This window comes from Pyricularia grisea (assembly GCF_004355905.1).
Source record: "Pyricularia grisea strain NI907 chromosome V map unlocalized Pyricularia_grisea_NI907_Scaffold_6, whole genome shotgun sequence".
In the NCBI taxonomy this organism is placed as follows: Eukaryota; Fungi; Ascomycota; class Sordariomycetes; order Magnaporthales; family Pyriculariaceae; genus Pyricularia; species Pyricularia grisea.
In genome coordinates, this window is record NW_022156719.1 from 2,514,821 (window position 1) to 2,541,775 (window position 26,955).

Sequence of the window (26,955 nt, forward strand, 5' to 3'; positions counted from 1 at the left end):
ACAGTAAAGTCCATTTCGAGATCGTCTGATCCCTGCGCTGGTAAGACTCATGCTGGAAAGGTGATCCTGTACAATAAGCTCAAGAGAAAGAGACAGAGAGAGAAAAAAAAAGGAGGCGCTTGCTCCGCCTGTACATACGAAGTACTACGTAGATCGACTCTTGAAAGTCATGCTCTATCCACCATCACTGGCCGCTCGTAGGCGGGACATCGGCGTATTGATTCGTACTGTACACAGGGAAATACTACTGTACCTCTGATCGTTTGTTTTGGTCTCAGACAGGCTCCCCTGTTCTTTTATAGATTCGGCATTTGTTTGAGGGACTTGCCCCAGCCTGAAATTTCCCGATTTGAAGGATGTGAGAATTTGTGGTAACCTCCGCCTTTGCTGTTGGTGGTAATTGGCTGCATGCTTCAGGAGGTTGGACGAATCCTTGCATACGAGATCTGTAGTCCAGTCCAGCCTACTGTACGTGGGTAGTCACGACAATCCTTACTCTTTCGGTTGTGATATTTTTAAAAAGGCCAGCCATACATCGATTCTCTATCTACCTATGTACGAAGTACATCATGTCACATGCGAGTCTCTTTTTTCAAATTATGGGGGCATGTTGTGATAGGGCTGCTATGCAAGGTGACAACGGCACACTATCAATGACGATGATGAATAACTAGCAACGTTGTGGATATACGAGTCCGCGTATCTATGGAATATCAAAAGCCAAGACCCAACCGATGTAAACAGTATACCTGCCCACCTTTACCCTTTCCCAAACTCCTCACAGCCCCTGATTTCCAGATTCCAATAGGTGGTCATTCTATCAACCAACCCACTTTCTCGCGTTCAAGAACATCCTGAACCACGGCCCATACTGGCCCCACTGGTCAAGCTGTTCTCTTGGAGCCCAGCTGCACGCATCGGCCATGATGGTCCGCTCTGGGTGCGGCATCATGGCCACGAACCGACCATCAGGACTGCTGACACCTGCGATTCCAATGGGACTACCATTAGGCGAGAACGGGTACTTCTCCGTCACCTCGCCGTAGTTGTCAGTATACTTGAGCGGGATGAGACCTGCGTTGGCGAGCGAGTGCATCGACGATTCGTCTGCGAACATCGCCCGACCCTCTCCGTGTGACACCACAATGGGAAGTCTAGATCCCGACATGCCGTCAAAGAATACCGACGACTTTCCAAAGTCAACCTTGACCATGGAGTAACGGGCCTCAAACTGTCCCGAGGCGTTGTCAACGAACTTGGGCCAGTTTTGGGTACCGGGGATAAGCTCTTTGATGGTCGAAAGCATCTGACAGCCGTTGCAGACACCAAGAGCAAATGTATCTAGACAATATTTTTGTCAGCTCAAATGAAACAGTCCACGGGAGAAGAGACTTTCAGCCTTACCAGGTCGTTTAAAGAAGTCCTGGAATGTTTGCCTAGCAGATTCGTTTGTAAGAATGGATTGAGCCCATCCCTGACCGGCTCCAAGCGTGTCACCACTGGCTTGAGAATTAGTATCAATGGTTCTAGACATCAACTCTGGCAACTGGGTCTCCTTTAAACTCACAAGCTGAATCCTCCACAAGCGGCCAGACCAGCATATTCCTGTAGCGAGTGGCCACCAATTATGTCCGACATGTGTACCTGGATGAAGTTATAGATTAGTACCATAGTAAGCCCATATCGATGAAACAAGGGATAACGGGCAAAACCTTACATCAACAGCATCGAAGCCAGCAGCTGAAAAGGCAAAGGCCATTTCGGCATGACCATTGACACCCTGCTCCCTCAATACTGCTACCTTGGGGCGGGATGTAACCAGGCCTCTCAGGCTGGCCATCATTGGCATGATGTTGACCTCGGCGGGATCGTAGGTCAGTTTGTAAGACAATCCTGGATCCTTGGAGTCGGCGATAGTGGCAAACTCGGCTTCAGCGCTAGCTGGGTTGTCTCTGAGCTTCTGCATCTCATAAGACGTGCTTGACCACCACTGTTGTACCTCAGCCCTGTCCAGACTGATAAGCTCGGAGCCGCTGTACTTGATAGTCAGAGACTGGTTCGGAGCCGAGCGCGCATAACCAATCTTCTTGATTAGACCCTTTGGTGGCCCGCACGTGGCAAAGCACTCCTTGAACCTCTTCTCGTGCGACTTGCGGACCTGGAATACAGCACCGAGTTCCTCGTTGAAAAGCGCATCGAGAACGTCCTTGGTAGATCCCGATTTCACGAGGTCGTCAATCTCAATGTCAACTCCGCACCTTCCGGCAAACATCATCTCGGCTACCGTGGTGAGAAGACCTCCGTCGGATCGGTCGTGGTAGGACAGCACACAGCCATCTTCGTGAAGCTGGTTGACGGCATCGAAGAAGTCAAGGAGCATCTTGGTGGAGCGAGCATCGGGGGCCTCATCTCCCAGTTTACCCAAGGTGTGTGCCAATGCCGAGCCGCCCATAGCCTGGTGGCCCTCAGAGAGGTCGATAAACAACAGCACTGACTCACCAACCTCCTCAACGCGGCGAAGCTGTGGCGTCCAAGTCCTGCGTACATCTTCCACAGGCGCAAAGGCAGAGATGACAAGAGACACAGGTGCAGTCACGCTCTTGGAATCGCCAGTTTTCTTGTCGGTCCATGATGCCTTCATCGACGTCGAGTCCTTGCCAACAGGGATCGAAACACGGAGTTTCGAGCAGAAGTCCATGGTAATACCCCTGACTGCCTCATAGAGTGCGGCGCCCTCTCCTTCGGTATTGACAGCTGCCATCCAGTTCGCCGAGAGCTTCACTCGCCTGAGATCACCCCTTGTGTTGGCATCCACTTGAATATCGGCTGCGCACAGGTTCATCAAGCTTTCAGCTACGGCCATGCGGGCCGAAGCAGCAGGTGAGATCAGCGCCAGCGGCGTTCTCTCGCCCATTGCCTCCGCGTTTCCATATCTCGTTTTATCGTTTGTGGAGAACGAGGTGAGAACCACACCGACATCAGCAAGAGGTGTCTGCCATGGTCCGACGAGCTGGTCCCGAGCAGTCAAGCCACCAACGGTGCGGTCACCAATAGTAATGAGAAACATCTTGGAACCAACGGCTGCCAACTTGAAGACGAGCTCAGTTGCCTTGGCTATTGCCTCTCCGGTCTTCATGGATCCATACTTCTCCTCCAGGCTCGTCGCAGAATCGAATTTGGCAAGGTTCCTCTTGACAGTGTCATCCTTACGGGTCTGCTTGCGTCCAGGCGGGAAGAGTGCGTCCATGGGGAGATCGATGGGGAAAGGGTTTTCGGCGGAATCGCGGTCGCTCAAAATAAGCTTCGCCTGTCCGTTCGAGTCCTTGGGCAGCACGGTACCGACTGTGGCAAAGGGACACCTCTCTCTTTGACAGATCCTGGTGAATCTGTTCAGGTTCTCAGGGTTAACCAACAGCACGTAGCGCTCTTGCGACTCGTTGGCCCAGATCTCCAGCGGCGACATCTTGTTGTCCACGCAATCAACTTGACGCAGCTCAAACTTGCCTCCGAAGCCTGCGTCCCGCACAAGCTCCGGCAGCGCATTGGATAAACCGCCAGCACCAACATCATGAATGAACGCGATTGGGCTGTCATTGCCGAACGAGTTGCAGGCGTCAATAACCATCTGAGCGCGGCGCTCCATCTCGGGGTTGCCACGTTGCACACTGTTGAAGTCCAATTCGGCGCTAGCCTCACCTGATGCGCTGCTGGACGCGGCGCCACCTCCAAGACCAATCAACATTGCTGGTCCACCCAATACTATCGCGCAAGCATTCTCCTTGACAATAGTGGGTTCCTTGAGAGCGAGTTGGGGCCTGCAGGTTCCCAGACCACCGGCCAACATGATGGGCTTGTGATAGCCTCTCCACTCAGGGGTCTCACCTTCACCGGCAGTGTTGAGAAGCATGGTCCTGAAGCAGCCAGTGAGACACGCCCTGCCAAACTCGTTGGAGAATCGAGCGCTTCCAATGGGGCCCTCCAGCATGATATCCAAACTGCTTGCATAATGGTGAGGCTTTCCAATGTCAACTTCCCACGGCCTGACTGCTCCTGGTATGTTCAGATCCGAGACAAAGAAGCCGCACAAGCCCATCTTGGGGGCAGATCCACGACCAACTGCACCCTCGTCTCTGATCTCACCTCCTGCACCAGTAGCGGCACCTGGGAAGGGCGAGATGGCAGTAGGATGGTTGTGTGTTTCGGCCTTGATGACAAAGTGCTGGAGCTCCTTGGCGGCCTTCCAAACTCCAGTTTCGTAGTCGGGGGACCAGTAATTGGCCATGTTACCCTCAAGAACAGCAGCATTGTCGGAGTAAGCCGAAACGGTAAAATCAGGGGTCTGTTGGTGGGTATACTTGATCATCTGGAACAGACTTGTGTCCTCGTTCTTGCCATCGATGACCCAGCTGGCGTTGAAGACTTTGTGTCGGCAATGCTCTGAGTTGACCTGGGCAAACATGAAGAGCTCAACATCCGTAGGGGGACGCTCAAGCTTAGTGTACTGTGCCACCAGATGCTCCATCTCCGACTGGTCAAGAGCCAGACCCATCTTTTGGTTGCATGCCTTAAGGACCTCGAGAGGATCGCCGCCCTCGGTGAAGATGTTGATCGTGACCAATGGGGATCGTTCTCCCTCCCCGAACATTTCTTCGAGTGATGGCGGCTCCCGTGCCAGGGTTTCGGTCATTCTGTCGTGGATAACATCGCGGAACTCTAGACTGTCATTGGTGGGGTCGGCAAGGCCAATTTTAACTATTCGACCGCGTTCGATGCGTTCAACCTCGTCCTTCAGTCCGCAAACGTGAGATATGACTGTGGCTTGGGACGACCAAGGGCTGATTCCGCGAGGGGTGATATATAGTTCGATATTCTCTCCATCCTGGGCGGCGGGGGTTGTGGGTGACGGATCGGCGACTTGGAGCAGACGAGCAACTTTGGCGAGAACATTGCTGTCGCCTTTGGGGTTCTTCAGGTTGACATAGTAGACCCTTTGACCGTGTATGAGCTTGACAACTGCGCCACTCTTCTTGTTGCACTAGTGAACAAAATACCCATTAGTCACCTTGTTGAATATGTCATAGTCTCATTGGAGGACCTGAGAAATTTCAAAAAGAAATTACAAAGATACATACCAGGTTCACGAGCTTCTCTGCCTCTGGGGCAGTGAAGCAATCGCTTCCAATCAAAACCTCGTGCGGCATTGCGTCTATTTTTGTTTGTAAACGAGGACAGTGGACGAGGACGGTTGTCCTAAACAGCCGTGTAAGTCGCCAGGACAATGTCCAACCTCACTTACATCGCGTTGGCGGGGCTGATGACTTGCGAGGAAAATTTGGAGGGGCAAAAATGTTTTTCTGCCGCTTCCGATAACGGTTAGGATCCACTGGGCTGTAGGTTGCCCAGGGGAAAAGTCTTGTCTGGGCGGGCGGTGAGCTGATTAAATGCCAACTGATTGAAATGCAGGGTAAGTTGAGCACTAAGCTGCCTCGGCTGCCCATGTTTGCAAGCTTCACCGGATTAGATGACTTGAAGCTCGGTTGTGGCAGGAAACGCCAACAAACAGCAAACTGTACCATTGAAAAAGAACATACTTGCTCACTGCTCCGCCTACAATCTAAAAGTGCTTGTTTCCCTCAACCCCAAACCTGACTTTTCGTACATCATGTCCAACATGCGTGCCTGGATCACGCTGTCATCATGTTCAATCCACAAACCAGAGCCTGCATCTCCTCTTATCCGATTGACAAACTGATCAAGCATATGCCGATACGTCATCCACTGAGGAGAATCCCCTCTCCCTTCAACACCCGCCTCGGCCCAGGTGTAGCCTTTGACGCTCTTCTTCTCGCTCCAGCTCTTGACGGTCCGTCTGCTCTCGTCGTGCGGGCCTTCGATCCCACCGAGAACCTTTTCCCGGATCACGTAGTCGTCCTCGACGTCGATGCGGTGCCAGATTGACGGGCCCATAAAGTTTGCCATGTAGACCTTGCGCGTTCTAATTTTCTCTTGGGTCTCGGGAAGGGTAGCGTCCGGCACCTCGACGGGTCGGTGGGTCGCCCACACCCGCGGCGAGATTTCAACCAGCTCCGCCAACGTCCCGCGCAGCGTAGCCTCGATGTCGGCCGTCCCTCCGTTGGCGAAGCGGAAAGTTGCCTTGACGGCCTCGTCGCACTTTTCGCGCGGTGCCGGACACGGCTTCATGTGCGCGGCGGTGCACTCCTCGGGCAGCGCGCCGCCAAAGATGATGCGGACCGCCGACGCCCCGTACGTGCCCAGGTCGAGCGTCGTGCCGCCCCCGAGCGAGTACGTGAAACGGATGTCGTCGTCTGCGAACAGGAACCGTGGGAACTTGGTGATGGCCTGGGCGTGCACGACGTTGGGTGGGTCGATGAACGACATGAACAGCGACCATGCCGGGTGCAGCCTGTAGTGGACGGCCTCCATGAGCACGGGGGCCTTGGGCTTCTGTTGCAGCATCGGGTGGTTGAAGAGGATCTCGGCTTCCGCCGCTGTGGCTGTCGATGGCTTCTCTAGCAGGACATGCTTGCCTGCCGCAAGCGCGCGAAGCGTCCATTCGTAGTGAAGGCCGTTTGGCAATGGGTTGTAGACACAGTCGATAGAAGGGTCATCAAGAATTGCTAATTGTTACGGCGTTAGCCATTTGCTTGGATTGCCAACTACTCCTGGGAGATTTAGGTGGATTTTACATGCCTTGATAATTATCCATCACCTGCGGAATCCCGTGTTTCCTCGCATAAGCTACAGCCTTCTTTTTATCTCTCGCAGCGACGGCCTGTATCACCACTCCAGCGTGAGTCTGGGCTGGCCCAATTAGCGCCATAGGCCTTTTTTCCCCCCGAACCCATCGTCAGCTTCATTTGCTCTTTTTGGGTACGATCACAAAGAATTCAAGGATGCAGCTCACGCAATATTGGCAGCACCGAGGATTCCAAACTTGAGGGCATTGTCCTTCTTGGGAACAGGCGTAGGTCCAGCCACGAGAATCCAATTCCGATTGACAAACGCAAGCAAGCTTGACATCGTGAGCAAGTGGTGGTTATCTAGCGGCGATGGAAATTAAAAAGCTATGGGAACCCCTCCACAGGCAGCTCGCAGGAGTTCAGATGCTCTTATACCAAATCAAGCAACGTACGGATCGACCGGGTAGGATGCACTGCTACACCAACAACACCTCGCTTGTACTGTAACACACCCCTCGCATTGTCTCATGTATGTTGGAGGCGCAACGTCACAGCTAATTCAGCTAGGTATTTTAGCGACCGTGCCAACTATAGAAAAAGCTTTTTCAACCGTGATGACATATCGCAGGATGTTGTCTGCCGAAGCAAGAAAAAATACCAAGTGCATCAGTCAGCTCTTTTAAAGTGACAGCAGAAGCTCAAGTCTAACATCTTAATGCATCAAACAGCCATAACTATTTGATTGGGTGGAACATATAGATCCTATATTTTTCAGAAGAAACCAAACATGCTAAACTAACTTAATCAAAGCCACTCCAACGCCCAGTCCCCGTGGTCCAATTCGCAAATCGACCATTTATTTTTATTAACACCAATCTTGTCTATGCCAAGATTTCATTCCCGCTCAAAGGCTAGTCGTCAAACTTGATACCGTTACGGGCAGTGGTATCAATGCGACCACCACGGTAGCTTCCCTTCTTCTTCTTGTTCTTCTCCTTGGTGAACCCTTTGCCCCTGGTTACAATCAGGTCTTCATTCGCCTGACGTCCCCAGTCGTCTGCTGGGTTGAATGCATTAGACTTCAGGCGCGGGTCGACCTTGATGTCCTTTCGGATGCGAGAGAATGGCTCGTTTGGCTTCTTGGGCTCCGCGGGGCCGCTCTTCTTACGGTTGTTGGTCTTGGTAGGGTCCGGGGGCAGCGGTGCAAACTCGCTGACAGGGAAGACTTGAGGCGAAGTCTTGACCGTGTCGGACGAGTCTGACCCGCTCTTGTCCTCAGCTTGAGCTTTCTTCTCTTTCTTGGTCTTTTTATCCGAGTCGGACGAGTCGGAGTCACTCGAATCGCTTGAAGAATCGTCGGACGAGGAGCTGGAGTCGGAGTCAGAGTCGGGGAGGGGAACGTTCGCAGCCTTTTCGTCTTCCGATGAGGAGTCCGAGTCTGAGTCGGAATCGGAGTCGGAGGAAGACGACGAAGACGAGCTCGACGAAGACGACGATGAAGAGCTGTCATTCTCGACTACGGCCTCTTTATCATCGCTATCGTCTTCGGATGAGGATGAGGAGCTCGAAGATGACGAGGACGAGGAAGAAGAGGACGACGACGAATCAGGGGCAGGGGCGCTGGCCACCTTGCGCTTCTTGGCCTTGGGGGCCTCATCCTCGGAGCTGGAGTCGGAACTCGATTCAGAGCTAGAGGAGCTGGAGGATGACGAGCTGCTAGAGGGTGCCTTCCTCTTCAATGGCCTCTTCTGCTTGGCCGCGACCTTTTTGTCATTTTCACTCTCGGCGTCAGAAGACTCCGAGTCGGCGTCCACATCCATCATATCTTGGTCGCCATCTTCACCCTTCACTGGCGCGACGGCCTTGGAGCTAGACTCCCAGCTCTGGAAAACAGCGACAAGAGTCTCCGATGGCTTCGCGGAGCTCTTGGGAAGCCCCTTCTTCGCTCTGTGCTGCTTGAACTCTTCCAGGGCTTTCTTGCTTGAAAAGTCGGAAAGGAAAGACTCGACAAGATCGAGAAGCTGGGCAGAAGGCTGGCCTGAGCTGGTGGTGCTCTTGCCCTTTGCCTTTTCTTTGCCCGACTTGGACACCTTTTTGGGAGCCATTGCAGATGTGTCGTTTATCGATGTGTCGCGTTCGTCGATCGCCTCGCGGGAAGGAGTGTCGCCAAAGAGCCAAGCTGGTGGGGCAGAGCTTGTCATGGAGGAATGAATTGAAATATGTGTACTGCTTCTATAAAGCAGGCAAGAAGCGCTTTGAAAACGCGGACCAAAATGAGAGAGGAGTCCCGCGTCGTAGCAGATTACTATGCGGTCTGCACCTCGTAACTTATCCGGCAGAAAAAAAAAAAAAAGTTTTGAGCTCGGACCATTCCGAGGAAAGCTCCCCGCATCACCCCTGTTAGCGCGTGCGCTTCTCTACCCTTGTCACAGGGTTAGGGTCACGAGTCAAGCTTTCATGAGGTGACGTAAAGTGCTTACTTGCTGTAGTTCCAAGCGGTTTCCTAGGTAATTAGGTAGACAATCCGATCTGTGGTTTTGGTTCGTGGTGGCGGTGGGGTTGATGGGATGGAGAGCGTCTGAAGCTCGCAGGGCGGGTAATTCCTTAGAATCTTTTGATCAACCAGACTGCATCATTGATTTGAAGCCTCTTCCTGACCCCGCCAATGAACTCATCTCGCATAGTACAACGACTCCGACTCCAAGCTTCCCATCTACAGCCTACACGAGGTATGAGATATCTACTATTCTTGTCCTGCTACCGATTTGTCTTTAATCCTTAACTAACACCACCTGAGGCAGCGATAGGAACAAGGCTATCACTACCACCACCAGCCATCCAAAGCCTCACCAGAAGATTAGCAACCATGGCAGCTACCACCGACCCAAAGAAGTACAAGTTCAACCACTCCATGATCCGTGTCAAGGATCCTCGGGAGTCGGTCAAGTTCTACGAACTCCTCGGCATGAGCGTCATTCAAAAGTTCGAATTCCCCGAGGCCAAGTTCGACCTGTACTTTATGGCATACGACTCGCCTAAGGCCAAGTCGGGCGGCAACAACTTCACCGACCGTGAAGGAATCATCGAGCTCACGCACAACTACGGCACCGAGGCCGACGCTTCATATACGGTTAACAATGGCAACAAGGAGCCTCATCGTGGCTTCGGCCACACCTGCATCAGTGTCGACAATATTCAGGCGGCGTGCAAGAGGATCGAAGATGCCGGTTACATGTTCCAAAAGAAGCTTACTGACGGACGTATGCGTCACATTGCATTTGTTCTGGACCCGGATGGATACTGGGTTGAGGTCATCGGGCAGAAGTCGGTTGAGGAGACGGAGAACGTGACGACAACGGATGTTCAGACCTACCGCATGGTTTGTTGTCCCCCAAATATGTTTGGCGCTTTGGCGTTCGGAAAGTTGCTGACCCCCTTTTTGTATTAGAACCACACCATGATCAGAGTCAAGGATGCCGAAAAGTCTCTCAAGTTCTACCAAGACGTGCTCGGCATGAAGCTTCTCAAGGAGAACGCCAACCCAGACAATGGTTTCACGCTGTTTTTCCTTGGGTACGAGCAGTCTGGACCTCACAGCGCGGACCGTGAAGGCCTGCTCGAGTTGACGTGGAACCACGGCACAGAAAAGGATGAAAACTTTAGCTACCACAATGGCAACGATCAGCCTCAGGGATTTGGCCACATCTGCATATCCGTCGACAACCTAGATGCCGCCTGCCAGCGGCTCGAGGACCTCAAGGTCAACTGGAAGAAGCGTCTTACGGATGGACGCATGAAGAACGTTGCCTTTGTTCTGGATCCCGACAACTACTGGGTTGAGATTGTGGAGAACGAGCGACTATCGGGCAAGTCGAACTTTTGATGCAGTTTTAAAATTGGAATAGCATGGCAAGGAGTTAAGGGGTAGAGGATGTTTGGTGTAGTATTCGACTTGAGCTCCGGATAAGTTTTCTGCGGCAGAAACTTCCGCAGTAGCGGCCGAATAGATCTTGAAAGAACGAAGAAAATTAAATAAATCATGAGAGGTTCAGTTCGCGCCAACCATATACTCTGATTGGTTTGAAATAAATAGTCTCGATACACATAAAATGAAGAAAGTAAAAAGGGAATCTTGGCATTCATGAATAAATGTGAAGCTTGAGCACAGACATTAGATCTAGAGGTGGTGCCCTTGAACCGCAGCCGGGGGTGGGCCTCAGACAGCTTCTGTGACAATAATGACTAGCTCTGTCCTCAAAATGCTGAGCTTGAGCTTTGCGGATAATTGCATCACCAAACAAGGACACATCATTGGAGGGCGGGAACAATCACTTTCCAAGGCTTTATCCGTTTTCCTTCGGTATCATCTGGCCGGCCCGAGGTTTCTTTCTATTTTTGAACATTTTTTTCTTTCTTTTCTTTTCTGGAGAGGCGAGAAATCTGCGCTGGTAGCATTTGACTCGGAGATTCAATTGGATACCTACCTTGCCTACCCGAGGTATACAAGGAACATTGCATTACCAAAACGCCTGCTGCTAGCATAGTGCAGCATGGACGCATATCAAATAAACTTTGCTGCCTTAATCGGGCTCTGCGGCGCACTTTTCCTCGCCCAGCCCAAGGCAAAGGAGGCGACTTCAGAGACGAAAGGGAGTAAAGCGGGCGACAAACAGACAAAAAAGAGTGCCGACAAAACAGACGCGTCGCAATGGCCGTTTCTGGTGGTTTTCTGTCTGGTGATGGGATCTGACTGGCTACAGGTGAGTTTTCATGGCATAAACTCATAGATATGTTGCCAGGTTGCTAGACTGGAAACGGTCCAACATCACATGCTAAATGCTACCAACTAGGGTCCTTTTCTCTACTCCCTCTACAGGGAAGAGCATGGCATATCGGCCTCGATTGTGTCGACGCTCTTCACCACGGGGTTCCTCTCAGGTGCCGTCAGCGGCTACTTTGTCGGGACCCTGGCCGACAAGCACGGGCGCAAGGCCGCCTGTCTGCTATTCTGCGCTGCCTACGCCGCCTCATGTCTTCTCACCACTATCCCATCCATCCCACTGCTCTTCGCAGGTCGTGTTCTCGGCGGCATCAGCACGAGCATGCTCTTCAGCGTCTTTGACAGCTGGATGGTGACCGACTTTCAGAACCGAAAGCTCGCCGACAAGGGAGGCGACCTTTCGCGGACATTTGGGCTCATGAGCACGCTCAACAGCGTCACTGCGATTGTCAGTGGCGTCTTCAGCGAGTGGATCGTGGCCGTGACTGGGACTCGCAGGGCGCCGTTCGTGACGAGCATGCTGCTACTGGGAGTCGCCGCATATTGTATATCCTCGAAATGGGTAGGTCTCTGTCAAATCTCAAGGCCGGAAAGTCGTGCCAATACTTGGGTGGATCTACAGAGCAGCTAACCATGTACTCCCAAAAAGGCTGAAAACTATGGAGAATCTGCCAAACAAGAAAAGAAAAAGGACGACAAGGCCGAGGTCATTGTCGACCACACCAACAAGCTCTCGCACATCCTAACCGACCCCAAGATCATAGCCTTGGGCCTCGCCTCAACCATGTTCGAAGGTTCCATGTACCTGTTCGTCTTCTTCTGGTCGCCCGCCCTTAACGCGGCCAAGACTAACGATGCCGGCCTGCCGTACGGCATCATCTTTGCTTCCTTCATGGCCTCTGGCCTGGCTGCCTCGCTCTTCTTCAACGTCTTTATGGAACGCGGCCTGCTGCGTTACATAACGCTCATGATTATGATCCTCGGCGCTGCCGACGTCTGCTTCGTGTCGCTCTCGGGCGCGCCGAGGTCGGAGCAGTCGACCTTTTGGATCTTTTGCGCCTTCGAGGCCTGCGTCGGAATGTACTGGCCCTGCATGGGCCTGCTCAAGGGGAAACTCATCAGCGACGGCGCCAGGGCCCAGGTCTACTCGGTCCTCCGCATCCCGCTCAACCTGTTCGTCGTCGTCTCGCTCATGCTGACCGAGGGAGACGCGGGCTATGCGCAGGTGTTTGGGGCCTGCTCCAAGCTGCTGATGTTTTCATGCTTGGGGCTCGGGGCTATGGTTATGAATGAGGAACATTTGCCTTGATAGACTCGGACAACATGATGCAGAACAAGTGTTGCCTTGTAGTTCAGGCGGCTTGCAAGTGGCTATATCAAGTCGTACATACCTGTATCACAACCTAATAGCTGTGACAGGAGTATTTGTAGCAAAATTTCTAATACAGGATAGTATGTCTCGTTCGAATCATATTATATCAAACCGCTCAGAAAGTCTTCCCCCATTTTTTAATCGTCAACAACCAGACCATGGCCAACCAAGATTCCTTTGACCTTGGAACGAACAACTCTCACACACCATTTCCTAAGCCCCTGCACTCTCATACTCAAAACAACTCTTTGATGTCAGTTCAGTCTCAGATCTTGGCAGCCATGGCATAAGTTTCGTCCAGCCTCCTCAGCAGGTGTTCGCTGGCCGTCTCGGCGCCGACGTCATCGGGCTTCCCGAAAGGCGTCAGCGGGCAGTCGGCATTGCCGTCAAAGAAGAATGGGATCGAATAGCGGTGCGACCCGCCAAAGTTGAGCACACGGTGCATCGAGCTCTTGTATAGACCCTCGGTCCACGCGTGCAGCATGTCGCCGATGTTGACCACGTAGGCGTCGCGGTTCGGCGGCACCGGGATCCACCTGTCCGTGCTGCCGCTGCCGCTGGGGCTCTTGACTTGCAGTCCGGGCGCGGTTTGGTAGAGCAGGGTTACGGCACCTGATTTCCAGGGGGTTAGATTGAGAGCGAGCTTTTATGGGCTGGGTATGTTGATATACTTGGTTGGAAGAGAAAAAAGAATAATGGGGGGGAAACTTACCAAAGTCGGTGTGAGCCCCTGCACCTAGCTGCCTTGGGTCTTTGGACGTCTGTGGCGGGTAGTGTAATAACCTCAGGATACAGACTGGGTCATCAGACACGAAGCGGTCGAATACGTCGTCGCCGTACGGCAGACCTTTGGCCAGGATTTTGAACACCGTCAGGGATAGGGCCAGAACCGCCTCGTAGTAAGTCTCCAAAGGGTTCTTGAATTCATCATCCTCTAGCCCGCCACTCGGGAAGATGTTGGGTCCCATGAGGCGTGGATGTCGGCGCACGCGCGGATCATGCCTCTCGAGGTGCTTGCCTATGTAGAAGCCCTATCAAGAACGCGTTAGGCATGACAGCCTCTCCATACATATTTTTTTCTCCTGGGCACATATACGACGTATGAGGAATAAAGATAGAATAACAGGCCAAGAAAAAAAAAGATTGCAACAAACCTCTTTCAAATCAGGCTTAGCCCCCCTCTGCAGAGTCTGTCCGCCAAGCACCTCGTAGCCTCGGTTCTTCTGGGTCGGGTGCACCAGCTTCAGCTTCTCCTCCAGGGGCATGCTGAAAAACTTCTCAGCCCCGTCCAGCACCCTCTCCTGGAGCTCCCGCGGGATGCCGTGACCTGTCAAGCAGAAGAATCCGGTGGTGAGACAGGCGCTGCGGACCCTGTCGACGACATTTTGCGTGTCTATTCGCTCCTGTGCAGTTTCCGGAGAGGTGCGGAACCCGCTGATGTCAATGGTTGGTATTTCGTGCAAAGCGTCGCTTGCTTTGTGTATTTGGCTATTCATTGTTTGGTGCATTTCTGGAGTAGTCGTGATAGCCGACATGTAGTTTGAGGACCAACTTCCTGCGTTGTACAAGATGGCTCAAAGGATTGTGGGTATGGGTTTCCAAGGTGCGTGGAAGCGCAGGTGGCAATATACAACTTTGTTTTATATCTATTTTGAGTCAATGACAGAACAATTCAGGTGGGAGTGTGGCTCATCCACTCATGGGTACATGCCTATACTGTATCGGGTTGTTCGTAGACGCACCACACACGAGGTACAGTAACATCGTCATCGACTATAACTTGGGTCGGTCAGATATTTAACTTTTGTTGCTGCACGATTCCTGTTCCGATCGAATCTTGTTCCTGTGCTCCTTTTTTTCTAATCTCGACTTTTTGTTTCCGGGGGGTTATACCAATATAACAGCAGGCGAATCACGATAGGTTTCGTTGGCTCCTCTTGCAGATAAAAAATAACCCCCCTACAAGATACACCGAGATCGCTTCCTTGGAATTTTATTTTTTCGCTTACCGGTGACAGATCACCTGCCCATTCACCAATGTACCAGAGTTTCGGCCCCACAGATTCCCGCAATGTATGTGGTCATCACGATAGACAAGAGATAGTGTGTGGATGGTAACCGAACCAGCAGCTTTACCATTCCATGCTTGCATACTATACTAAGCAGCTGTAATCCAATCACAGCAACCCCTCGAGCCGATACCATACCATATGACAACCTAATCGGGTAACGGGAGTTAGTGCACTTTTAGCCAGCCCGACCGCCATTCGTTGCTGAGCTCGGCTACGAGCCTTCCATCATCAGCCGAGAATGGCTGGACTTGTTCGGAGGACGCCGCTTTCCGATGATTCGGGTCCGCTATTTACTTACGCCCGTCAGACCCCTCCACCCCCAAGAGTTTATTTGCCGGTGCCACTGCAGAGGACTATTGAACACGTGCATTTGCCAAAAAAAGAGGGAAAAAAAGAAAAGAAGACATACGTCCTTTGGGGTTTTTGTGCGAGCCAAAATACTGATGGGAAAATCTAGTTTTGGTGTAGTGCCGATCGGTTATACACACTGCGGTAATAATACCAAGCTTTCAGCTTCTAATTTGCCCCTCCAAAGTACAGTATTCGTACATAGCAAATAGAATGAATTACTTGCAGGGTTTTCTTCACTGCATCACATCCGGAGTACATGCTTTTCTGAAGCAAAGAAAGCAACTTGACAGAAACCCATACAGGGGGCATATCCGGGATTCCTTCGGGAATCTCCGAATGGGCTTTTTTTTTTTTTTTTCTCCTTTCTCTTTTGCCATCTTTCTCTCTTGTTTCTTCTTCTCTTCTACTGTACCTCCCTTCTTCTCCGCGGATATTCAAGCTCCATAAAAACAAGGGGATTTTTGACCGACTCTTCACCAAAAAGGGGCGGCATTGACCCGGTACGATGTTGCTTTTCTCACGGGTAGCAGCACCCACGGGGCTTATCGATATACCCTCCGCGATGCAGTCATCCCCCCCAAAAAAGAAAACGAGGATATGTTGAGCTCCGGTTGCTGACGGTGATTGCATACGGAAGCCGTAGCCGAGCACAACCACCTAAAGTGAAGCAAAGTATATGTTTGAAGCTTGATGAGCTGAGGTTCCGCTTTCACCAAGGTTACCTCTCGTGCCACAAGTTTTTCTTTCAGCTCAGATTACCGTACTTTACAGTTTAGGGAACATTTCACAAACGGCTCATTGCATGAACACAGTATGGATATTGGCTACCTTTCCGATTTTCAATCAATTGTCCAGGATTTAATCTTTACGAAATGAACAGTCCTACACATACGACCATACTCACTGGAATGAATATACTGGATCTCGCCCGCTCTCCCCCAGTCAAACCAGTGAGGGAGAGCAGAAATAGCGCGGGGAGTATGTAGATGGTTTGCTTTCGATTTCACGCCGCACCCCTTGCCTGCATTTATTATATACTTTGCTGTTTGCTCCTTTTCTCGCTCTTCAATACTGTTCCCTGCAATAATTTGTGCCAAGTCAATTTTGCATTTGACAAAAGTCCTGGTAAAAACTGATGCTCTATTTTTTTTTTAAATTCGAAAATTACTTAACAAATAAAGGACTTTGCAAAACCCTAAAAGGCGGCCGGCCCTGCTCCAGACGTGCCTGGGGTGGCAAAAGCACCATTGGCACCTGTGTCAATTTCAACAACTCCAGCAATAACTGGTTCAACGCATTTTCTGAAGCGACTGCTTCACCCAATGCGTCGAGGACGCACTCCCAGCGGGATTGGTCAGGCGCACAACTGGCCGGGTGCGCTTGACGGGACATCGCGGGAGATTTCGCGCGGGCTGATCTCGACGGGGATGCAATTTTGACGCTTTGCGCGGGAATCAAGGCTGGGGTCCTCTGAGTATCTCGCTGCCTAAACGAGAAAGGGTTGGGCTCAGGCTGATGCCGGAGGTTTGAAAGTGGTGATGTTTCCGAGGACTGCACGAAAGCAGATGCAGGTTTTGGCCTTGGACCTGCCTCCTCTGTCGATATCATAGACTCACTGGCCGACAGCAACCCGTAATATGACAACAACGCCTCTGCAGTCATCGCCCGGCCGTCCTTAACAACACCACCTATAACGCGGACCCAAATATCCTTTAATTTTCCAACTTGATTATACGGCTTCGTCAAAAATATTCTGGTCCAATTTTTAATAACCTGCGTCGCCCTCTGCCGGCTGATCTCGAACCACTCTATATGATCCTTGTTGCAGGGTTCGCACCGTTGCTCCTTACGCCTTTCTCGCGCTAGCTCGGAATGGACAAGGGCTTCGAGTCGATAAGAATGCTGGATGGCGTCTGTGCTGTGCACAAGCTGCGGCAGACACCCGCATTTGGCCCATGCTTCAAGGCGTTGTACGACCGATTTCCCCGTCCAGCCGATTTTAACATGGCCTGGGGATGAGGAGCGGGCAAAAGCATATACCCAGCCGCATTCCATGTCTCGACCCTTTCCCAATGGCCGGCTGAAGACTGAGGCGACATTATTCCTGGATTCAGCGTGGTACTCGACGAACTTGGGGAGATGAGCCGGAGCGCTGGGCTGGGCTGTAGATCCGGCCACCTGCCGGCTGCGGAGATTGTATCGTGGTGTGGACTGTGGAGGCACAGGGTTGCTGGGCCGGGTGGAGCTCGATGAGTTCTCTGGGCGTGGTTTGCTGGTTGGTGATGGGGATATAGTGGTAGTGCCCGCGGGCTCGAGAGAGACAGCTTGAGCAATGCCTTTGGTGGTGGTTATCGACGCTGTCCTTGCGGGGAGTTGAGCGGCTAATTCGTCCATCCGCAGTCGAATTTCGTTCAGCCACCTCTCCGCCAGTGGTACCAGAGTTTCCTGGGCCTCAATGGCGTCATGATGCCAACGTCGACAGCAGTTTAGTTTCGCGTACTCCTTGACCTGCTCCAAGTCAGGGAGCTCGTCGGTGGTGGTGAACCGGATATAAAGCTTATGGGCTCTGTCTCTGTCCTCTTGGCGACAGGAAAGCATACACCTAGTTCTCCTTTTTGTGAGATATATGCATCTTCTATCCAAGGCTGGGTCAAACTCGTAAAACGATACGAAATCGGTCGGGCGAAACTTGTTCATGATAGGAATATTTACAGATGTCTTGTGCTAACTGCTGATAGTCGGACGAGAATAAAGTCTAGTATCAGATTTGTCGGCTTACTGAAAACTACAAGCTTTCATTTGAGGCAATTACAGGCTCTTATACGGTTGATTATCAGTCTCGTTGGCTCACTTGTCAACAGTGCTTAGAAGCAGGATAAAGTATGATCGGGCAGACCGCTGGTGAGGCATCCAAGAATTTACTCCTATTCTCTCGTGTTTTAGGATGCACTGCCCTGGCCTGTTTTCCAATTCACATGTTTTTTGGAAGTTGTTGGTTGCGCATTTCATTGCCAGATGCATGCCAAGGAGGCATAGCCGTCCTAGGCATTCACCACAATCGGCCTCAATCCAACGACCCCAACGACGCCAATTAAGTTTTTTTTTTTTTTTTTGCTTGAAGCTTTTGAAAAAGGGAAAAGAACCATTCTGTTCCCGCTGCTTTTACAAGAGCAAAATCAAAGATATCTTCGGATCATACGAACGACTGAATTGGCGACATGTCGGTTGCCTACTTTTCCAATGCTACTGAAACATCACCACCAGCCATTGACACCCTGCTGCTCCGCTTCATCCCCCTCTCCAATAGCCTGACCTACACACCCTCTGCTGCGGAAGGACATGCACCTTGGTGGCAACATCATGCTGATTATAACCGGTAGGGCATTGACCGCAGAAATCATAGCCACCCACACCAAACCCACTGTGACACCTCGTTTACGGAGGGCGCAGGTTAGCTGGGGATTTCGATTGGTGATTGGAAAACATGGCTGCAGGCCTTGGTTTAGGTCATCCAACAACAAACTTCTCTGCTATTCGTGACTTAGCCGCTGGATGGTACTTTGTACGATTGTGATGCTTGAAAATAGTAGTGTTACCTCTATCCCCAATTCTTACTTGATAACATGTCTATCCGCCTCCTCAGTGCTAGCAAAGTATCGTTTTAGTTTTTTCCTTCCCTTAACCCTATTATCAGCTTGAAATCGCCCATCGCTTTTGCCTCATCCCTCTTTTAGTTTTCTTCATCGCCTTCCGCTTTGCTCGTTTGCCTGGCCGCACTCCTTCTAGAATAACTTGAACTTAAATGCCATCATGCCAGGAAGCAGTGTTTTCAACACACAAGAGGCAGACAGCCAAGCGCTCTAAACCTTTTAGAGAGCCTGGGACTGACCTAGGGGGATTGTTTATGTGGCTTCCACCTTATGATAAAGTCTGTCCCGAAAACTATGTGACCGTTGGCCGAAGCACCGATCCCCTAGATACTGGCGCTTATAATCATCCAGTAGTGATTCTTTCCTCGGAAGAAATGGTAGACGGTACTGTTGAAGCATTTATAGCAAGTAAATTTCATTTTTGATTTGTTTTACTATTTTACCCTCCTGTCTGTTTGCTTTGTCATGGATATTCCCTCTTGCCATGCAAATTTTGAGCTAACCAAACACCTTTATGGGCCGCAACTTTGATAGATCACCTCCTTTGGCGAGCAGACGCTGAAGAGCAAATTCCCGGGGCGTCGTTCGAGCGAGTCTAGGCTGGTTAAGGCCGAAATTTACCTGCCCATCGCGCCAACTGAACCACACGGTCCTCACCACATTGTTCTATACACAGAATCCCGACAGCTCAAAAAGAAGTCCTACGTCAATACTGAAAAAAAAATCAGGGCGAAGTTTTCCGTACTGTGGGAGTATGGACGTGTCAGGAAGCACGGGGAAGAAACGCGCCTATGTAAATCCTCACTCAACAAACTTATGGAGCACGCTGGCCGACAGGACGCACCGGATCGCCAGCCCCCGCATGAAGTTGGAGAGACCGCGGACGAGGAACTCAGCCCAGACTGGCTGAGCTCCGCCGCTAGAACTCCATTGTTCGGCCCCTTTGAGCCCCCAGCCACAATACAGCCACTGCTGCCGAGGGCATCGACACGACTATATTTGTATTCGGACAGGACGCCAAGAACATTACCTCTGTACAACTCTCGCTCCCCTATCGGCTACGATGTCGCAGCGGGCTATGGAACCGCTGCCGGCCGCCCCAGCCCCAGCTCATGGTATCGTCGCGACCGCCTGCAAGACAGCGATCATAATTACGTGGATAGCGACAACTCCAAGCTTCAGGGTCCATCCCGCTTTTCGACATGTCTCTGTTGGTTCCTGGGTTGCGTGTCACGTGCCTTACTGGTTTGTTTGCGTGGCGGCTGGGAGACTGCAAGCAATGTGCCGTGGAGCCGCGTGCTTTTACTGCTATTCATTTTAGTGTATGTCGGCTCCGTCGGTTATGGCATTTATTGGCTGGGGATCCAGGTTATACATGGTGCACAGGCCGCGTTCGCGGCCATTGGGAATCAGTGGGACCGGCTATGCTCGTTCTTCGTATCGCGTTGGGATATTGTTAAAGGCTTCTTTGGATGTAAGTAGAGTACTGGCTTTTGGAGGACTTTAGGATGCCATAAGCCATAAACAGCTGCGGCATAAGTCCCCCCCGCCCCCCAGTTCGGCCATCAGTTTACACCAAAACCGGCCAAAAGTCACCGTTTTTACTGCTAAGATCTGATCAATATAACGTCCCTATTGGTTTAATTTGCAGTCTTGATTCGCCGCAAAGGACTATAAGCGAGATTTATCAAAGTGCAGTGAACAACCACTAAAGTCATTTGCCACCCACAACACCAAAAGCCTTTTTAGCCAAGCCAAATCCGCTGGCTCGGCCTCTTTAGATATTTTCGACAGAACCCAGTGATACAATCTTCCATGTACGATGGTTGCTCAATATTGACAAGCATTGAGCACTACGAAAAGTAGCCGTCCTGCTGGTCCGCTGGTCCTGCATGGTATTGCTTTGTTCTTTCTTCCGCATAAACTTGAGGATCATCAGGAGGCAGATAGAGGAGTCTAGCGACCTTCTTCGAGCGTCTGGCGCCGTGTTTTCAAGCCAAGCAGGCAACAGATGCCAAGTGTAAACCTTAATGTGCTGGAAAGTCTGAACAGAACCCGCGAGGTCTGGAGGTTGTTTACGAGGGGCTCGATCCAATTGTTGACTACGCCAGAAACATGTGTCTTTTTTATATATATAGCTTCCCGTATAATATTTATAATATTGTTGCAATTCATGGCCTCAACTGCCATAGGGCAAAATTTAGATTGCGAAAACAACGTCCACTCGTTACGAAATCTCCTCGTAGATTTACCCAAATTTCGCACCGTTTGCTGGGACTATAATGCACATACTTATGCTGCCAAGCGTGTAAGTTGGCAATATTTGTACGATTATGCAAAAACTTTGGCGTCGCATTTGTGCAGAAAACGAAAGGTTACCAGCGTAAATACGCTATAAACCTTGAACGATTGACCGGAAGTTATAATACTTGGGGGCTGGATGCGTGTTATGGCTCGGCTATCCAGCCTCTTTCATGACCCACGGAATTTATTTTAAAGTTACTAGATATTCGCTAACGTGTCCCATATCCCTTCCCTGCAAAGGCCAAGATAGGGAAACGCGCAACAGTGACGTCCAGTATATTCATTTAGCTAAAAAAAATCTTTTCTAAATTGCTCCTGAAGATCAGCTCCCACAGAAAACTTCATTGCCCTCTTGCATTGCAGGCTTCAATTCATTAACAAACTATACAGGTCACTGAGAACTAAATATCTAAATACTCTGAGAAGTCTATTAAGCAGTCAGTTTCCAATGATGACCAGCCGACTTTCGGTCTGCACAGTAACCAACACTACAGTTACCACCACAACTTTAATTCCACCTTCAATGGTGATCATAGTGCCGAAGTTCATTGATATCAACGGGGCAAAAAAAAAAAAATAGTTTATGGCGGTGGTAGGAGAGGGCAATCGCAATGACATAAATAAATAAAAACTGTCTCTGGTATGTTTGGCTACTATATGGTCAAAACTGACTGCTTAGAAGCGTCCCCTAAGATTTACTCAGGTTCAGGTAACTGAAAAGCGCACGGTTCCTACCAACCACGCCCCGGAACAGCCAACCGCGTTTCCACATTCCTCAGTGCGTTTGCGGCTTGAACGCTCCGGCTCGCTCAGGCTTCCCTAAGTAACTAGATATCTTTCTCTTGGCCATGTTAGTCTTCCGTCGTAGCATACATCTCTTACTCCATTTCCCGGTCGCTTGCTGTTGACACGCTGCGGACCAGACCCGCATGCCTCTGCCATAGCTCTTCCACCTCGCCACCCAGCGCCACCAGAAGCGCTGCCGTCGACTCCGTGGCGACTGCGCTGCTACCAGGAACATTGACATTCGTGTTTCTGCCAGTTGCAGCTACTGTTGTCATCTCGGCAGCTTCGTTGCGATGGCACCACCTCCTGAGTTCGAGCTTGACGTCCGCATTGACACGGTCCAACACGGCGGCGACGTCGTCGCTGAGACCCACCTGCGACTTTTGCACCGCCGCTTCAACGGCCGTCGATATGGCCATCGAGATACCGGGAAAGAGCGTCCCGTCTGTGATGCGGCCCTGCACGATGCTCTTTTGGCGCGCCGCTTTGCCGGTACCTGATTTTGTTTTGAATAAGATGCCCATGTTAATTTTCATTTTCTTTTGCCTGGCAGGATACACCTCCACCAACTTGCAAACAATTCCATGACCGAGGATTATTCGAGGCGGGAGCTATTGGTGGATTAAAATACCTGACTGGCTGCTTGCTTGCCGATATGTAGGGAGCATCCCGCTGAGAACATATGACATGTGGTTCGATTCGGAGGCATACCGGCGGATCGTCCTGCGAGAAAAAACAAAGGGTTGCTGAGCATAAATCCCAGGCAAAGCTTCTGCTTTAAAAAGGAACACGCAGAACTGACCTGACACTGCATACAAACTCGGCCTTTCGCAGCGCGGTTCTGTATTCTAGGTCCTTGATGTGACACAACAGCGCCTCGGCGAGCGATGCACACGACGGCAAGGTTACCGAAGCTTCTATATATAGGTGGAAAACCAAACATATTCTATTGTCAGCAAACAACCTCAAAACTCGTTAAGCAGTAATTGTGTTATATGGGGGGGCCATGGCAATAGTAAAAAAATTACCTTCGACTTGATCTCTGATTTCCTCGAGCTGGTCCTTTGCCAAATCGAGGAAAACGTCAAACACATTGCCGGCCTCCTCCTCGACGAGTTCCCACTGGTATGCTAGCTCGGAGCGCATCTTCCACAGAATTTTGGCGTTCCAGTCCTGCCGCGGCCTTTTGGGCGTCTCATGGTGACCATTGTTGAGGCAGAAGGCGCTGTATTGCGCTGTTGGTATAAAAGGTTAGGAGGAGCATGTTAGTAAGAGATTATACAAGCTGTCTGCAGTTGTCGTAAAATAGCTGTGGCTTTACCAAGGTTTGGTAATTGTTTTTAAATCGACTTACTCCAATGCCACTGCACATAACGCTCAAACATTAGCAAAGTTCTCGGGAATCAGAGTTTGTCTTTTTTTTTTTTTTTTTTTTTTAAAAAAAAAAAAAAAAAAGAAAAAAAAAGAAAAAGAAAAAGGGGGCGTCATGACAGGGCTGTAATGTAACGTACGCTTTGCCATTGTTCACCTTCATGCTTAGCTGCCCGCTCCCAATAAGCGTTTCGGCCGTCTTTAACAAATTTCGCTGTTAGTACGTGGATAATGCGTTTCGAACATATTTTAATCATCAAATAAAAGTTATTTTCGAAGTACTTACCAAGGAAGCTAAGTATCTGGTCCTTGAAACAATTTTTGAAATTATCGGCGACTGCAGCGGCTGCCTCCATAATCTATCGAGGTTGCTGAAGGTCAGGATGAAATCGATTTTGAGAAGGGGGGGATAAAAGGAAATAGGGGAGTGTTACTTCGGTCCTCGCATCCTGGACAGACCCTGAAAGCTCCTCTCGCTTTGTCTTAATCCAATTATCGTTTTCCACGACCCTCGTATCCTGGGCGCTCCCAACCCACAGCCTGAGGGAGCCAAGAAGGCCAGCGACGGACGAACACACAAAGTGGCGTGCCTCTCGGTGCCTGGCCTCAGCCGTAATGCTGCGGCAAAAGCGGCGGACGTCTGGGATCTCGCTGGCTGCTACGAGCTCAGAATTGTTACTGCGGCCGTCCCCAAAGTCTATAGCGTATTTCTCATAGATGCTGTTGGAAACACAAAAGACTCGGAGCGCTTCGCCAGGCACCCGGGATGCGTATGCCTGGCGCAGACCCGCCTTGACGTGTTCGCTGCGGGCCCTCATCATGAGGAGCTTGCGTCTGGAGTTTTGTTTTGCCGTCGTCAGCCATATGTTATTTTCAAAACAAATAAGGTTCAAAAGTTTTGGGATGGGATATTGAGTGAAAGAAAGACGATTTTGAGCCAACGACCGACCTGTTTTTCAAATCCTTGTACCGCCGGCGCTCGCCACACCGATCCGCGGCCTCAATATCTCTGTCCAGATCTGCTAGCACATCAGGGTCGATGGGCTTGCCGCGGCCGCAGAACTCGACCCTAGCTGCCCGCAGATTTATATCCTCGGACTTGGTGCACACGACGGCAATGTTAATAAGACCCCTGCCCTTGCTGTCTGCCTCCTCCCAAGTCAACGGCACATTCTTGGCCAGGACGTTATAGAGGGATGACTTGAGCGACTGGTCCGTGATGGCTCGGGCGATGTTGGCCACGACAAAGACGTTTTCGCATCGCATAAGGTAGTCCTGGGTCGCCCGGACCCGCGCCAGGTTGGTGTCCTGCAGCCCCGGAAGGTCTGCGAGGACAAGGCCGTTCTTGAGGACGTCGGAATCCAGGTACACACTGTAGGTATATGGTTCATAATAATGAAAAATCTTGGTTGGCATTCTGATGTCGTTTCAGGTGGAACAAGGTGCTAAAGGGGTGAAGGGGACCGACTTACCGAATGATCTTGGTAAACGGCCAATACCGGTCCTGCATAAAAAGGCTCGTTTTCTCACAGCATTCTTCGGCTGTAGCGGCCGTAGATCTCCAGACAAGATGGCTTGGCTCATTGCCTGTAACTTCATCATCGCCATTGTAACCAGCGGTCTCGTCACCACTGGGCCACTCAATATCCTCCGTCCAACCGACCAACATCTCCGTTATCCTCTCCAGTGACCCTTCGGCCATGTCCTGCAGCATTGCCCGCTTGAACTCCCGTCGATGCCCAAAGGCAGCCTCTAGGGCCGACCAAGCCTGCTCTGACTCGCGCATGTACCGGGCATAGTCGGCGTCGGACGTGGTGTCGGATTCGACCGCGGGCAGAAACAGTTGCCTGTAGCTCCAGAGGAGCTCTGTAACCATTTCTTTTATCTCAATGCCAGAGAGATACTCTACCTCGAGCGTGATTGGGGCCTGATCGCTGGCGCCAGCACCATGCGGGGCGGGTTTTTTTTCTCTATATTCGGTTACGACCGAAGTGCAGGCTGAGCCGATATCTCCCTGATATTTGAGGATAGATCATGTTAGTCACGCTCCTTCTTTTCATGCTATTAACTACTGCAGTGATATCTGGAATAGAGGCTTGTCGGCCAATACCGTCTTTGAAATTTCCGGGTAATGAAGGAGCGAGTTGATCAGGCTGCTTTTGCCTGTCGTTAAAATTATTGAGACTCGTTAGCTCATCAGAAGGAGAAGATCAGCTTAATAACTTTCAGCGACAGAGTCCCTCACCTTGTCCAGAGTCGCCGAGGACGGCGATTGTCCGGGTCTCAGAGCCGGTATAGCTCCCGAGCCTGCGTGCGTCCTCCAGCAGCCTCATCAGGATTTCATCAGACACGCCAGCCGCCCGGAGCTTCTCTATCAGCAAGACCGCCTCCTGTGCCACATTTATGGCTTCGCTCAGATTATCTTGGAAGGATGAAGTGAAGAACTCATGCGCTGGACCCTCCTCCGTCTCCACTCTATACGGGGCCGGGGGAGCCCTAGCCAAGGTGCCGGTGGCCTTATGCCTTTCTGGGCTAAAGGGATCTGGGGACTGAGACCCCAGGGAGAGCTGGCTGAGGTCATTCGCGAGGAGACCCGGAGGCGATGCAGTACCCGCCGCACCTTGTATTACAGGGTGATCTGGGAAAGACCCTGATTTCGTACAGGATGGATTTCCGGGACTCGGGTCCGGGGTGATTGGTGATTGGAAGTTGAAGCTGAAATCGATGTTTGAAGATGCACCGAACCAATGAGGAGACGGTGTGGGCTGCACCTGCTGCTTTGTTGGAGGCCTGCTCGGCGGAGTTGATGGTGGCCATTGTCGCTTGGGTGGCGTGGATGACATGGCGGGCAAGAGAATAGGAAAGATGCAATACTACTAGGACTGTTGAAAGGGCAGAGGAAACAATCAAGAATGGCAAAACAAAATGCACTGTTCGTGAGCAAGAGGAGAACTTTCAGGGGATGTAGGTGCAGGGATGGCCATTTCTTTTATGTCAAATTGAAGACACCGGCAGGAATCGAAAGATATGCCAGGACTATATTGGTTCCAGAAAGGGCCGCCGGCGCAACGGCATACTGCGGCCATTTGAGCAACCTTATCCTGAGGGCTTCGCTTGTCAGGCTGACCCGGATCACAATATGTGCCAAGATGTTGTTGGTTCCAAAAAGAACGAACCCCTGGGCGAGTGGAATCCTGCAGTCATTTGAGCAACCTCATCCTGAGTGGTTCGCTTGCCAGGCTGGACTGAATCAGTATATGCGCCAAGACGTTGTTGGTTGTAGAAACAACCTCCTTGCAAGCGGCATGCCCCCTTTGGCAATTTTGAGGAACCGTATCCTGAGGGGCTCACTTTCCAGGCCTGGATGCGTTAACCCCCGCAGACTTGGAGTCTCTCTTCCCACGCCTACCGCCGTCCGCTGTTGCAACCCCAACGCCGCCGTTCTCAGGGGCATGTGTACAGGTCAATTATATACCAGCGACTAAAGAAACGTTGCAGATAGAGCTCGTTGAGGCCAAAAAGAGGCCTAGGGATTGCTGTCCGCTGCAGAGCGTTACATTTCCAAAGA

At 51.1% G+C, this 26,955-nt stretch overlaps 7 protein-coding genes across 7 annotated transcripts; 2 read left to right on the forward strand and 5 right to left on the reverse strand.

Annotated features, from left to right (window-relative positions):
* Positions 1–525: 525 nt before the first annotated feature.
* On the reverse strand, positions 526–7,041 carry PgNI_08709 (uncharacterized protein; the record flags this gene model as incomplete). The annotated part of the gene is made up of 8 exons (XM_031128703.1): positions 526–1,341; positions 1,405–1,499; positions 1,568–1,644; positions 1,718–5,035; positions 5,133–5,206; positions 5,646–6,638; positions 6,731–6,759; positions 6,926–7,041. 8 exons carry the CDS (start codon positions 7,039–7,041, stop codon positions 821–823), a joined length of 5,223 nt encoding a protein of 1,740 aa, XP_030978506.1. The 3' UTR covers positions 526–820.
* Positions 7,042–7,612: 571 nt separating this feature from the next.
* On the reverse strand, positions 7,613–8,902 carry PgNI_08710 (uncharacterized protein; the record flags this gene model as incomplete). The annotated part of the gene is made up of 1 exon (XM_031128704.1): positions 7,613–8,902. One exon carries the CDS (start codon positions 8,900–8,902, stop codon positions 7,613–7,615), a length of 1,290 nt encoding a protein of 429 aa, XP_030979359.1.
* A 333-nt stretch (positions 8,903–9,235) lies between these two features.
* On the forward strand, positions 9,236–10,829 carry PgNI_08711 (uncharacterized protein). The gene is made up of 3 exons (XM_031128705.1): positions 9,236–9,430; positions 9,499–10,080; positions 10,150–10,829. Exons 2-3 carry the CDS (start codon positions 9,568–9,570, stop codon positions 10,582–10,584), a joined length of 948 nt encoding a protein of 315 aa, XP_030979079.1. The 5' UTR covers positions 9,236–9,430; positions 9,499–9,567; the 3' UTR covers positions 10,585–10,829.
* Positions 10,830–10,999: 170 nt separating this feature from the next.
* On the reverse strand, positions 11,000–14,736 carry PgNI_08712 (uncharacterized protein). The gene is made up of 5 exons (XM_031128706.1): positions 14,008–14,736; positions 13,566–13,884; positions 12,124–13,465; positions 11,545–12,035; positions 11,000–11,455 (listed from the first exon to the last, which is right to left on the reverse strand). The coding sequence occupies exons 1-3, from the start codon at positions 14,386–14,388 to the stop codon at positions 13,119–13,121; spliced, it is 1,047 nt and encodes a 348-aa protein (XP_030978463.1). The 5' UTR covers positions 14,389–14,736; the 3' UTR covers positions 11,000–11,455; positions 11,545–12,035; positions 12,124–13,118.
* Positions 11,252–12,790, forward strand: PgNI_08713 (uncharacterized protein; the record flags this gene model as incomplete). The annotated part of the gene is made up of 3 exons (XM_031128707.1): positions 11,252–11,461; positions 11,552–12,043; positions 12,131–12,790. 3 exons carry the CDS (start codon positions 11,252–11,254, stop codon positions 12,788–12,790), a joined length of 1,362 nt encoding a protein of 453 aa, XP_030979078.1.
* A 1,704-nt stretch (positions 14,737–16,440) lies between the features above and the next one.
* On the reverse strand, positions 16,441–17,973 carry PgNI_08714 (uncharacterized protein; the record flags this gene model as incomplete). The annotated part of the gene is made up of 1 exon (XM_031128708.1): positions 16,441–17,973. One exon carries the CDS (start codon positions 17,971–17,973, stop codon positions 16,441–16,443), a length of 1,533 nt encoding a protein of 510 aa, XP_030979077.1.
* A 3,853-nt stretch (positions 17,974–21,826) lies between these two features.
* Positions 21,827–26,356, reverse strand: PgNI_08716 (uncharacterized protein). Its single transcript, XM_031128709.1, has 12 exons — positions 25,633–26,356; positions 25,498–25,550; positions 24,860–25,401; positions 24,337–24,759; positions 23,822–24,221; positions 23,674–23,746; positions 23,528–23,586; positions 23,371–23,380; positions 23,045–23,251; positions 22,819–22,933; positions 22,648–22,739; positions 21,827–22,512 (listed from the first exon to the last, which is right to left on the reverse strand). Exons 1-12 carry the CDS (start codon positions 26,228–26,230, stop codon positions 22,109–22,111), a joined length of 2,976 nt encoding a protein of 991 aa, XP_030979358.1. The 5' UTR covers positions 26,231–26,356; the 3' UTR covers positions 21,827–22,108.
* Between the last annotated feature and the right edge of the window lie 599 nt (positions 26,357–26,955).

Coding starts and splice junctions, on each gene's coding strand:
- PgNI_08711 (XM_031128705.1), top strand. CDS start 9,568: ATGGCAGCTACCACCGACCCAAAGAAGTACAAGTTCAACCACTCCATG. Junction 10,081..10,149: donor ATGTTCAGACCTACCGCATG/GTTTGTTGTCCC, acceptor TTTTTGTATTAG/AACCACACCATGATCAGAGT.
- PgNI_08716 (XM_031128709.1), bottom strand. CDS start 26,230: ATGTCATCCACGCCACCCAAGCGACAATGGCCACCATCAACTCCGCCG. Junction 25,551..25,632: donor CCTCGGCGACTCTGGACAAG/GTGAGGGACTCT, acceptor TTTTAACGACAG/GCAAAAGCAGCCTGATCAAC. Junction 23,747..23,821: donor TCCAGGATGCGAGGACCGAA/GTAACACTCCCC, acceptor CAACCTCGATAG/ATTATGGAGGCAGCCGCTGC.
- PgNI_08712 (XM_031128706.1), bottom strand. CDS start 14,388: ATGTCGGCTATCACGACTACTCCAGAAATGCACCAAACAATGAATAGC. Junction 13,885..14,007: donor CTAAGCCTGATTTGAAAGAG/GTTTGTTGCAAT, acceptor CGTTCTTGATAG/GGCTTCTACATAGGCAAGCA. Junction 13,466..13,565: donor AGGGGCTCACACCGACTTTG/GTAAGTTTCCCC, acceptor CCTGGAAATCAG/GTGCCGTAACCCTGCTCTAC.